Source organism: Orycteropus afer, unplaced genomic scaffold, assembly GCF_000298275.1.
Source record: "Orycteropus afer afer isolate SDZICR_OR568_19922 unplaced genomic scaffold, OryAfe1.0 scaffold00016, whole genome shotgun sequence".
Lineage (NCBI taxonomy): Eukaryota > Metazoa > Chordata > Mammalia > Tubulidentata > Orycteropodidae > Orycteropus > Orycteropus afer.
The window spans coordinates 13,406,976-13,420,717 of NW_006921603.1; the positions used below are offsets into that span (position 1 = coordinate 13,406,976).

Here is a 13,742-nt window from a genome sequence, read left to right on the forward strand (position 1 = left end):
TTCCAGACCTGAAGGGCAGCTAGGGGCCATAGTCTCAGTGGTTACACCAGGCTCTATTGGACCAGCAAACCTGGTCCCCACCTTCTTCTTTTTTTTTTGCCTCCAAATGATTCTTTTTTTCTTAATGAATGCATTTATCTTAGATTGTCTATCTAATAGCATCATTTTTTTCCCTATGAAACTATGTTATAAAAATCACAACAAATTGTCTATCTTTGTAGAGAAATAAAGTTTCACTTTTCTGTCTTTTATCATACCTTAAATGCATAGTGTTCCAAATGGAGGTATTTTAATTATCCTATATTACTAATGTTCTTTGCCTTGGGCTATGTTGGTTGTATATTTATATGCTATTGAGATTTTGGGTGATTGATGTGGTAAATTATATGCACATGTTAAAACCACCTGTAGATCTCAATTATTTTAAAGCATTTTTATAAAAAACATATTTGATCAATAGCTGGAGAAATTGAAGTCTTAACCAAATTCGTATAAATAATTGCTCATAGTGGTGTTATTTTGAGTGAGTGCTCTGAATCCAATGTCGTTGTTATTTGCCATCGAGTCGGACCCGACTCATAGCGACCCCTCCTTGGGTTTCTGAGGCAGTATCACTATGGAAGTAGATTGCCCAACCTTCCTTCGAAGGAGTGGCTGGTGGGTTTGAACCGCCAGCCTTCTGGTTAGCAGTCAAGTGCCTTAGGCACTACGCTACCAGAGCATATTATAATAAAATGTCTTTTGTTTTTGTTCTTAGTGTTGAATTCCTAAGTCTGGAGTTGAACTTCTAAAATTTTGTTTATTTGAAACAAAATCAGACCAATTTGTTTCTTCTTTTAACTATATTGATCTCTTTTTATGTGCAGGATACTGTGCTAAGCACTGTAAATAGAGCCTTCTGTGACCTTTCCCTTTCCTTGTGGTTCAAAATGCTTTGATTATGTATTTTTTGTATTAATTTTTTTATTCTTGAGGCATTTTCTTATAAAGTACGTTATTATATACTATTGAGTTTCCATACTAAGTTTTAAGAACATCTTCTCTTTATCTGCATTCACTGAGTTTTTAACAAATTCTGAAGTGAACATTGTAGTCATATTTAGATGCTGAATCTAGGTCAGGGCATTCATTCCTTGGTCAGCGCTGAGGAGTGGAGCATGTTTCAGAGCAAGGGCAAATAATAATGTGTAGATTCACATAATATTATATATATGTGTTGTTTGCCGTCGAGTCAGCCCCGACTCATAGCGACCCCTCCTTGGGTTTCCGAGGCAGTATCACTACGGAAGTAGGATTACCCAACCTTCCTTCCGAGGAGTGGCTGGTGTATTTGAACCGCCAGCCGTCTGGTTAGCAGGCAAGTGTCTTAGCCACTATGCTACCAGAGCTCCATTATATATATATATGTATGTGTATTGTTGAGAATATATGCAGCAAAATATACACCAATTCAACAGTTTCTTCATATTCAGTGACATTGATTACATTCTTTGAGTTGTGCAACTACTTATACCCTTCTTTTCTGAATTGTTCTTCATCATTAACATAAACTTACTGCCCACTAAGGTTCCTATCTAATCTTTCAAGTTGCTGTTTTCGACTTGATTCCATACAGATGGATGTTCAAAGAGCATAATGCTCAAGACAGACATTCTTTGGTAGTTAAGCTAATCTATTAGGTTTTAAGAAGACTTCAGGGAATGTTTCCAGCTTAAATCAAAATATTATCTCTAGGTAACAATTTTAGGGTTCATCCAGCTTCCATGACTCCACAAAGTCTGGATTTTACATGCTGTTGTTTTAATGTATAGAATTCAAAGGAGCAGCATGAACAACCTTGAAGGGGGGAAAAATGTCATGATAGGGCAACTTTAAACAAGAGGGAGATGAGAAGAACTGGGTTTCGGTTGAGTTGTGGGTCCCCATTGTCAGTGGTTAGGACAGGGCAGAGTTTCAGTTACTAGAATGAGAGTATTAGTGGATATTTACATATTATATATATATATACCCACTACTCACATATCAACATGGTTAGGTTCCAAAGACCAGGTGAAAATCAGCATTATGCAAAAATAGAGAATAACTGCATCTGATCACACAACTGAGGATGACTGTATCATTGTATAACTCCCAAATGACATCATTACGTAACTGCCAAATTACCTCATTATGTAACTTCCAAACCACTGAGAGTCATGGCCTAGCCAAGTTGATACATAACTTAACCATCATGGCCATCATTACTCTCTCCTCCCACATTGGTGTTCATTACTGCCAGATGTACATTGTTCATGCACAAAATAGGTAGTAGATTTTATACTGTTGTTGTAAATGCGAAATATTGGATAACGAGATAGTCAATAAGTGAGAAGAGGTTTATAGGAAATTAATAAGGTAAGGCTTCGTTAACTAAAGATTGGTGGTTCATGCTGTTTATGATATACTTCCGATATGATAGTTTCTAACTCTTCCAAATACCAAACCCTGAAAGTTAAGAAAAGCCTTAATAATAGACACATCAGCCTATTCTAATTCTGTGTCCCCAATTCTAAGTTTCAGTTTCATACAATGGTGATTATTTTAATTTATCTTAGAAAATTCAGAGAATAGTGGCTTAAGCTATTAGAATTATGTGATCATCTAGATACATGAATGAGTGAATTCATCAGTGAAAGATGTACACTTTATGAATTACACCAGAGGATTGCATATCATAGGAGGTGCTTTTTTTACTGCTAACCAGGAAGCTGGTGCTTCAAACCCACCAGCCACTCCTCGGGCAATCTACTTCTGCAGTGTATTGCCTCGGAAACCCAAGGAGGGGTCGCTAGGAGTTGGGTCCGACTCAATGGCACATAACAACAACATTATTTAATTGACTGCCTCAGGAAGCCCATCTAAATCACCGAAGTAGTATAACTGCACCTACAATATTTGTTAAAGCACTGTATGTTTAAGTAATAGAATAAATATCCAGTTTTACAAATAAGGGCTCCCTGGGTGATGCAAATGGTTAAGTGTTCGACAGCTAACTGAAAAGTTAGCAGTTCAGTCCCATTCAGAGGCAGTTCAAAAGACGGGCCTGGCAATCCCCTTCTAAAAACCTGTGGAGCGGTTCTACGCTGTACACATAGCATCACCATGAGCTGAAATTGACTCAGTGACAACTAATAACAATCAGATCAGTAGAGTGTGGGGAGAGAGATTAATTTTGATTGATTCACCATGAACAGAACTAATATAACAGCCTATATTTTCCTATGTTTTAATAGTTGCTGGCTTGGCTTTAGGCCTTGTAGTTAGGGACATTTTAAGTTTATGAGTTCATATCTAGCCTAGGTTGATCCATAACTGAGCTTGTTCTTTAATTTAAAAAATAAAATATGCAACAAAAAGTTTTCCACACTGCTTTATGTCATTCTCCCCTCCCCTAAATGTATTAGTTTTTTGTTACCTCCTTTACAGCATTTATTTATGTGTACATGTATATTCTTATGTTCCTCCTGCCCTCTCTCTCTCTCTCTCTTTTTTTTTTTTTTTAATTTATATGTACAGAAAAAGACTTGGTAGCATCAGTGTTTTTTAAGGACAAGCTGTCTCTGAATTCAAGCAGTATTATAAAAAAACAAAAACACTTTTATCAATACCAGAGGTTGGTGGTGATCAGCAAGAAAATTGGAGTGATAAGCTTTATATTTTGCCATTTTCCTACTTTTGTATTCTGTAAAGATATCAGACAACTAATAGACAAATTCTATTTACAAGTTTAGGTAGTTTGAGAGCAGCCTACATAGCCTGTTGATACCTGTGGCCCTGTGACCACCTGAGAGGAAACAGGAACTAAAAGGAAAGGAACGTTGGTGGGAAGGGGGCAAAGACCATGAACAGTTTTCACCTGTCTGTTCTGTGCCCTGTATGGGAATAGGCAAGAACTTGAAGTTAAAATAGAAGCGTGAGTTGGAAGAATATGCAATTATGTGTTGCTTATGTCAGTTATTAAAACCCTCAAGTTGACTTCTGTTCATATCATGATGGAACTTTTACATTTATATGAGTTTGGGTGTTTGTTTAAACAGTCTTGATATCCTTATTAAACAGTTTATAAACATTAAGAGGAAAAAAACTCTAATAACACTGACTTAACTACATTTTCATGGAAATGGCTAACTTGATTCTAAACCCTGTATAGCTTATGCATGCCTTTTTCAGTGGCACTTTTTTTTCCTTTCCTTCTGCAAGTAATAGAACTGCATACCACTCTTGACACACCTCTTTTGCAAAATGATACTGATGCATTTAAAGTGGCAATTTGGTGACTTGAACATATACAGTATACTTGAATGACTTGAATTTACAATGCTTGAGATTTATGGCTTTGAAGAGTACGAGAGACTATCTCCATAGGCTAAACCAAAACACCACTTGAAAAAAACGTTTATAGTTTTGAGGGAAAGCTAGATTGCATATTTCAAATTAAATAATATTCTTGTGTATGCTTTGGACCATCAAATAAAGATAAATTAATCATAAGGAACTTTTAAAATTACAGACATTCCACTGTCCATCTCCCAAAAAGATGTCATTTCGAAAAATGGATCCTAGCTGTACAATAGGATTTTACTGTCGAAATGTTCAGGACTTCAAACGAGCTTCTGAGGAAATCACTAAGGTACTTTTATTAAAAATATTATAATACTATTTGTAAATGATCTATTTTTTTTTATTAGAAATAGCTTATTAGAAGATAACAGTCTGTAAATAAAGATACTTTTGTAAAATTGCCCGTTGAATGGTAGAATTATTAGCAGTATTGCAAACTAGGAAATAAAATGTTTGAGGAATCTTAGTTTGAAACAAATGAAATTCACTTGTGACCAGTTGAAGGAACACTTGTGGCACAGTGGTTAAGTGCTTGACTGCTCTCCGAAAGGTCAGCAAATTGAACCCATTGGCTGTTCTGCAGGAGAAAAGACCTGGTGATCTGCCCCTGTAAAGATTGTTGTTGTTATGTGCCATCTGGTCGGCCCTGACTCATAGCGACCCCACCTTGGGTTTCTGAGGCGGTATCACTATGGAAGTAGATGGCCCGACCTTCCTTCCGAGGAGTGGCTGGTGGGTTTGAACCACCAGCCTTCTGGTTAGCAGTCAAGTGCTTTAGGCGCTAAACCCTATGGGGTAATTCTACTCTGTCAGGTAGGGTTGCTATGTCTGTATGGCACACAAGTGACCAGTTGAAGCAAACAGATTAGTCCACTAGGTGGCACTGTTGAAATAAAAATCCCTTTGCAAACTGTAGCCATGTGTAAGCAATTAGGTTATATTTTATTTGAAGAGGATTTTAAAAGGGCAGTCCCTTAGGGGTAGAAAAAAATTAATGAAGTATTTGATCAAACAAAATTGTGCATTATTTCTTGTTAGTCCAAGTGCTGCTTTGATTTTTTTGAAAAAGAAATGGTATTTTTGGATTTCTTAGAACTGCTTTATCAAATGAGCAGTGTTGTTACCTTCCCATAAGCTTGTCTAATCTTTTCTATTCTACTTAAAGGATATTTGAAATAGGTTTAACTTCTCATTACCTTTAAACTTTTGTATTTTTTCTGGTCTTTGCATACTGCTAAAACATTACAGAGCCATAATGTCTGTCTGTGCCTAGTATATTAGAAAAGAAAAAAAGATTGCTTGTGTAGGAAGTAAGCATAACTGGATGAGTCTTTCCACTAGTGATGGGTTACTATTCTGTGTTAACTAAAACAGATGCTAGAGTCATTTTGGGGAATTTTTAACAGGCTCAGATATAATAGTAACGTATTGCTGCTTTTTTCCAGCTAATTTTCTTCAGGAAGATGGACATAATGAGCTGAAATGTTATTTTTACAATGTGAAGATAGAATGAAAAACTTAATAAAAAGTTTCACATAAGCTAGATTTAGTTTACTTGACCTACCAAGTGCAAGAGGAAATTTAATGGAAACATGACAGAAAAATGAATGAGGAGAGGAGAAAGGAGATATGTGAGAACCTTTCCTTGCTCTTCATTTCTCACAGTTGTCATCTTTTCATTCTTCTTGCAACCTGGAAGGCCAAATGAACAGAACAAAATACGTATTCTCCATTTTTTCTTTCTTCTGTTACTTGAAATCAGTGTATAAATTTGTGGGGTTTTTTTTTTTCACTTTTTTTTTCTGTATAGAAGCATTATGCATGTGCTAAAATATACAAATTCAGATGATAACATGATATACTGATGTTGCTAAATGTTTTTCATTAAAGTCCTGCTCCCCTGTTTTCATTAATTTATTTTCTATCTAGGTTAAAATAAGTATGTGACACTACTCCTGAAATAGAAGTAAACTAAATTCCTATTACTGAATTTCAAAAAAGATTTAAAAAACTGAGTTATATGTTGATGCTTTTTGATTAAAAATAGTTATTCAGGTTTTTACACTGGAGAATACTTAGAAATTATTGTTCTTGACATGTTGTTGTTGTTGTTATGTGCCGTCGAGTCGGCCCCGACTCATAGCGACCCCTCCTTGGGTTTCCGAGGCAGTATCACTACGGAAGTAGGATTGCCCAACCTTCCTTCCGAGGAGTGGCTGGGGGGTTTGAAACCGCCAGCCTTCTGGTTAGCAGTCAAGTGCTTTAGCCACTAATATCAATGTGATAATATACAGTATTAGGACAGAGAGAAACCACATTGGAGTATCGTTTGGAAGTCCTAAGGATTTTGCCAGAATCAGTTAACTTTGCTTTAATAAGAGTGTTGTTCTCAAGTTAATAGCTTTTTGTAGCAGTATCAAAGATCCATTTTGTCATTTAATAACTCAGTCATTTACTTTTGTCTGAAAGTTTGTAAGTTAAGCAGTTTCCCTTTTTTTCTTAAAAACTTGATTTGGCATTTAAGCTGCCCCCCCACCATTTTAGAATTAAAATAAATTAAAATTAAAATTATTTGTTTTTATATAGGGTATATTTTCAGTTTTCTCATTTTAAAAATGAAGCTAGGTAGTCTAGAGTCTTATGTTTGATTTGTAATGAGATGTGAATGAATGGTCTAACTCCTTATGCTATGTGATTTTAAAAGTATTAATAAAAATTGTTAAGCTAATTCAGTGTTTAGCAAAGTTTAGCCTAGCAAATTTATGAATAAGTATCATATGTAAAACATAAAACGACTAAGATAAAAATCCCTGCTTTGTACAAGATAGACGCCTTATGCCCTAAGGTAGTATTCATAGAAAAGAAGGGGGAATGAGACAGGTAGACATATATTACATTGAATATGATAAGCATGCACATAGAAATAGAAATAAATTGATAGGGGAAGGAAGAGTATTGAAATAAGAGAGATGTCACATCCAAGTCAAAGTATTTTATTATGATGGTGATATTTAAGATGAGCCTTATAAAGTGGAATCTTCACTATTGGCTTAGAGAGAAGAAAGAGTACTTTAAGCAGAGTAAAGAGCAAGAGTAAAGGTAACGGGGAAGGAAAGCACAGTGCTTGTCTAGAGAGTGACAAATAACCCAATTTTGTTGGTGCCAAGGATACTTGTGGAATCCCTGGGTGGTCTAAACAGTTAATGCACTTGGCTGCTGACCGAAAAAGTTGAGGGTTTGAGTCACCCAGAGGTCTCTTGGAAGAAGGGCCTAGAGGGCAACTTCAGAAAAATCAGCCCTTGGAGACCCAGTGAAGGGCAGTTCTGCTCTGAGACACACACAAACGTGGGGTTTCTACAAGTCAGAATGGATGCGACAAAACTTTTTTTTTTTTTTTTTTTTTTTAAAGGATACTTGTAGGACAGGATTCCTTGCTTCTGACCATTTGAATCAGAATCCTCTAGGAGTGCAATCTGGGAGTCTGTGTCTCCTGAGTAGCTCCTGGACACCAAATTTGAACCACTGATAGAACACAACACAACCCAAAGTATGATATTTGGTAATTTGTGGTGACAATACAAACATTTTGTTTTAGTACTTAAATATTTTTTTGTATTTATATTAGAAAAATATAACTGGTATATTAAGTTTATGATTTCCCAATTACTGTTGATTTGTCCAAGACTATTTAAGTTAAAAATGTTGAAAAAAGCACTAATTCATTTATTATAATAGAGATGGCATACAACTATAGCAAAAATGGTAAAGGTAGTTTATAAATGACTAAGGTTTGAGAAGCACTCCTATAGGGAATAGTGAAGAATGAAGTTAGAAAAGTAGGTTGGAATAATATTGAGAGTCTTCAGTGCTAGGCTGAAGTTGTACTTTAGCAATAAGTTGAATTTTTTTTCCCCTAAATTTCAGCCATACAGAAATACAAAGAACAGTAAATGCCCATGTACTACCATTGAGTTTGGCGGGGTTGGGGGGAAGGAAAAAAATATATATATATAAATTAAACTATTTACATTTTCCCAATCCTGTTCCCTTCTTCCCTTCCCAGAGGTAAGCACTATTCTGAATTAGTATATTATACCCATAGTGTCTTAGTTATCTAGTGCTTCCATACAGAAATAACACAAGTGGGTGGCTTTAAGAAACAGAAATTTATTTTCTCACAATTCAGGAAGCTGGAAGACCGAATTCAGGGCACCAGCTCCAGGGGAAGGTTTTCTTTCTCTCTCTCAGCTGTGGGGGAAGCTCCTTGTTCCTTGGCTCCTTGATGATCTTTATGTGACATGCATGACATCTATCTTCCCTCATCTCTGCTTGCTTCTTTTCTTCCCTGCTTAATCTGCTCCTTTTATATCTCAAGAGATTTACTCAAGACACACCTTATACTAATACTGTCTCATTAACAGAACAAAGAAAACCCATTCCCAAATAGGATTATAACTACAGGTGCAGGGGTTAGGATTACAACACATATTTGGGGGAGATACAATTCAATCCATAACATACAGTGTGGAGGCAGTGGTGGGTCAGTGGTAGAATATTCACCTTCATTGCAGGAGACCTGAGTTCTAGTCTTTGTCAGTATCCTTCATGCACAGCTACTATCTGTCTATCAGTGGAGGCTTGCATGTCACTATAATGCTGAACAGGTTTCAGTGGAGCTTCCAAACTAAGACAAATTAGGAAGAAAAGCCTGGTGATTGATCTATTTCTGATCAACCAGTGAATACCCTATGGATCACAACAGTCCCATTCCAATTGTACAGGAGTTGCCAAGAATTGAGGACCAACTCAACAGCAGCTAGCAACAATGACCTATACTGTATATATCCATAAACAACATACATTGTTTTATGTTATTATGAATAATTTTTATATAAAAAATATATATATTCTTCTGTAACTTGCTTTTTCATTTAACAATGTATTAGAGATTTTATCTTTATCCATACATGTAGATCTAGGTTATTCATTTAAATTGCTGAATTGTACAATATACTACTGTTTATTTACATTTTTTATATTGATGGTTATCCAGCTTGTTTCCATTTTTAATTATAAATAATGTTTATAAGAATATTCTTTTGCATATATAATACTTTCTCTACGCTAAGCTCATTATCTTCAGCCAAAACAAGGCCAGGAGCTGATTGTGGAATAGACCATCAACTGCTTATATGCAAGTTCAAGTTGAAGTTGAAGACAATTAAAACAAGTCCATGAGAGCTAAAATATGACCTTGATTATATCCCTCCTGAATTTAGAGACCATCTAAAGAATAGATTTGATGCTTGGAACACCAATAACCAAAAACCTGAGGAATTGTGGGATGACATCAAGAACAACATCCATAAAGAAAGCAAAAAACACGTATTTAAGAAATAGGAAAGGAAAAAAAGACCAAATGGATGTCAGAAGAGACTCTGAAACTTCCATGTGAGTGGAGAGTAGCTAAAGCAAATGGAAGAAATGACAAGCTAAAAGAGCTGAACGGGAAATTTCACAGAGTAGCTCAAGAAGACAAAGTCAGTTATTATGATGAAATGTGCAAAGACCTGGAGTTAGAAAACCAAAAGGGAAGAACAAGCTCGGCATTTCTCAAGCTCAAAGAACTGAAGAAAAAAATTCAAGCCTCAAGTTGCAGTACTGAAAGATTCTATGGACAATGTATTGAATGATGGAGGAAACATCAAAAGAAGATAGAAGGAATACACAGAGTCACTGTACCAAAAAGAATTGGTTGATGTTCATCCATTTCAGGAGGTGGCATATGATCAAGAACCAATGGTACCTAAAGGAAGAAGTTGAAGCTGCACTGAAAGGATTGGCAAAGAACTCACATTGACAGAGTACCCATTATATTTCAACAAATGGATGCTGTGCTAGAGGCACTAACTCAGGTATGCCAGTATATTTGGAAGACAGCTACCTGGCCAGCTGACTGGAAGAGATCATATTTGTACCCATTCTGATAAAAGGTGATCCCACAGAATGTGGAAAGTATTGAATAATATCATTAATATTGCATGCAAGTAAAATCTTATTGAAGATAATTCAAAACTGGTTGCAGCAGTATATTGATAGAGAGCATCCAGAAATGTAAGCTGGATTCAGAAGAGTATATAGAATGAGGGATATCATTGGTGATGTCAGATGGATCTTGGCTGAAAGCAAAGAACACCAGAAAGATGTTTACTTGTGTTTTATTGACTATGCCAAAGCATTCAATTGTATGAATTATAACAAATTATGGATAACATTGAGAAGAATGGGAATTCCAGAACACTCAATTGTACTCATGAGGAACCTGAACATAGACCAGGAGGCTGTCATTCAAACAGAACAAGGGGACATTGCATGGTTTAAAATCAAGAAGGGAGTTCATCAGGCCTGTATCCTTTCACCATACTTATTCAATCTGTATGCTGAGCACATAATCTGAGCAGCTGGACTACATGAAGAAGAACATGGCATCAGGATTGGAGGAAGACTCATTAACAACCTGTGATACAACTTTACTTGCTGAAAGTGAGGATGACTTGAAGCACTTACTATGAAGAATGAAAACTACAGTCTGCAGTATGGATTACACCTCAATATAAAGTAAACCAAAATCCTCACAACTGGACCAGTAAGCAGCAACTAAATGGAGAAAAGATTGAAGTTGTCAGAGGCTTCATATTACTTGGTTATACAATCAACACCACTGGAAGTGGCAGCAGGACATCAGACAACGTATTGCATTGAGCACATATGCCGCAGAGGAGCTCTTTCAAGTGCTGAAGAGCAGAGGTATCTCCTTGAAGACTAAGGTGCACTTGACACAAGCCATGGTATTTTCAGTCTCCTCATACACATGTGAGAGCTGGACAATGAATAAGGAAGACCGAAGAAGAGTTGATGCTTTTGAGTTGTGGTGTTGGCAAAGAATGCTGAAAGTACCATGAACTGCTAAAAGCTAACAGATCTGTCCTGGAAGAAGTGCAGCGGACTGCTCCTTGGAAGCAAGAATGGCCAGACTTTATCTGACCTACTTTGGTCATGTTAAAAGAAGGGACCAATCCCTGGAGAAGGATATTATGCTTGATAAAGTGGAGGGTCAACAGAAAAGGCGAAAAGCCTCCATAAGATGGGTTGACACAGTGGCTGCAACAATGGGCTCAGGTATAGCCAAGACCATGGGGCTGGCATAAGACCGGGCAGTGTTTCGTTCTGTTGTACATAGGGTTGCTATGAGTTGGAGATGACAGCACCTAACAACAGCATATAGAATAGAATTACTGGGCTGCCACAGTACTACAAACTGACAAATGAGTGGTGAATGCGTTTCCTATGGCCAGACTATCTTCAGTAACCTCATATGTATGTGAGAGCTGGACAGTGAATAAGGAAGACTATAGAAGAATTAATGCATTTGAATTGTGGTCTTGGTGAGGAATATTGAATGTACCATGGACTTCTAGAAGAACTAACAAATCTGCCTGGAAGGAAGTACAGCTGGAATGCTCCTTAGAAGTAAGAATGGCCAGACTTTGTCTCTTGTACTTTGGTCGTGTTGTCAGAAGGAACCAGTCCCTGGAGAAGGACATCCTGCTTGGTAGAGGGTCAGTGAGAAAGGGGAGGACTCTCAATAAGATAGAATGACACAGTGGCTGTGGCGATGGACTTAAGTATGGCAATGATTGTGAGGATGGTGCAGGACCAGGTGTGTTTCATTCTGTTGTATTTCTTAGGAAGTCAAATATCTTCCTAAGAAAAATAATTTATGGGGTAAATTATTTCAGTTCTTGCATGTTTGCCTTTTTTTCCCCTCCATATCATAATTTTTTGATCACTCAACTGGATACAGAATTCTAGAATGAAAATAATTTCCCCTCTCAGCCTTAGAGGTATTGCTCCACCACTCCCTCATAGCATCCAGTTCTGCCCTTGAGAAGTTCGATGCCATTCTGAATTTTACTTTTCTGAATGTAACCTTTATTCCTCTCTGAAAGCTTTCAGATTTGAATCCCAATTCTACCACCTAATTACTGTGTAACTTTGGACACATCTTAACCTCTCTCTGCATCAGCTTTCTTGTGGAGTCAAAGTAATAATTGTTGTTAGGTGCCGTAAAGCCCATTCTGAGTCACAGTGACCCTGTGTGCAGCACAAGGAAACACTGCGCAGTTCTGGGCCATTCTCAGAATACTTGCTATGCTTGAGCCCATCGTTGCAGCCAGTCAGTCTATTTGTCAGTTTAGGGTTTTCCTCTTTTTTGCTGACTCTCTACTTTACCAAGCATGCTACTTTCTCTAGGGACTAGTCCCTCCTGATAACATGTCCAAAGTACATGAGATGAATACCCACCAAAACCAAATCCGCTGTCATTGAGGCAAATGGGACTCCTAGACACCTCATAGGATAGGGTAGAAGTGCCCCATAGGGTTGTCAAGGCTGTCATTCTTTACGGAAGCAGATGCCTTCATCTTTATCCCGTGGAGCAGTTGTGGGTTTGAACTACTGACCTTTTGGTTAGCAGCCAAATGCTTTAACCACTGTGTCACCACCTCCTTGCATAACATGAATCGCTATTTCTACTTGTAGTATCATTATGAAGATTAAATGATTTAATCATCCCAGGTTCACAGTAGGTACTATATAAAGTATTACGTGTTATTCTTTATCCCTAGTGTTCTGAAAGTTAATAATAATTTTAAAAACAAAATAATTATTTCCTCCCCCTTTTATTTTTGTTCTTTCTCTTGAACTTCTTTTCACACATTGTTTGGACTTCCACATTGGTTTTCTAGTTCACAGACATCACCACTAATAAATAGTAGTGCTGAGATTCAGGTGTCAGGCAGCTTAATGGAAGATCACATGCTCACAAGCACTGTGCCCTACAGTCTGCTATTTACATATTCATCCACAGTCCAGGGAGTTGGCTCTCTGCTCTTTATTTCAGGTGATGGTGAACTCATTGTTTTCCTTCATACTCTTTGCAATTTTGGGGCACATCTTTGTTAAAAAAAAAAAAAAAAAAAACTTTATTGAATTAGAATCTACCTTCATCTATGAATTGCTTGTGCTCACATCCTGGCTCAGTCAGATACTAGCGGTATGACCTTGCACAAGTCATCTAAACCCTCAAAGCATGATAGCAAAGTCTACCTCCTAGGACTGTGAGGATAAAATGAGTTAATATATGTAAAATGTTTAGAACTATGCTGGCACATAGCAAGCACTATATATGTGTGTGTATATATGTTGTTGTTGTTGTTGTTATATGCCATCGAGTCGGCCCCAACTCATAGCGACCCCTCCTTGGGTTTCCGAGGCAGTATCACTACGGAAGTAGGATTGCC

The 13,742-nt window shown here is 37.1% G+C and overlaps 1 protein-coding gene across 1 annotated transcript in view; it reads left to right on the forward strand.

Annotated features, from left to right (window-relative positions):
* Positions 1-13,742, forward strand: part of ATG4C (autophagy related 4C cysteine peptidase) — an 84,186-nt gene that overhangs the window by 66,650 nt on the left and 3,794 nt on the right. The window contains exon 9 of the mRNA XM_007959126.2: positions 4,550-4,669. Coding sequence (XP_007957317.1) covers positions 4,550-4,669 — 120 coding nt within the window. The remainder of the gene's footprint in view (positions 1-4,549; positions 4,670-13,742) is intronic.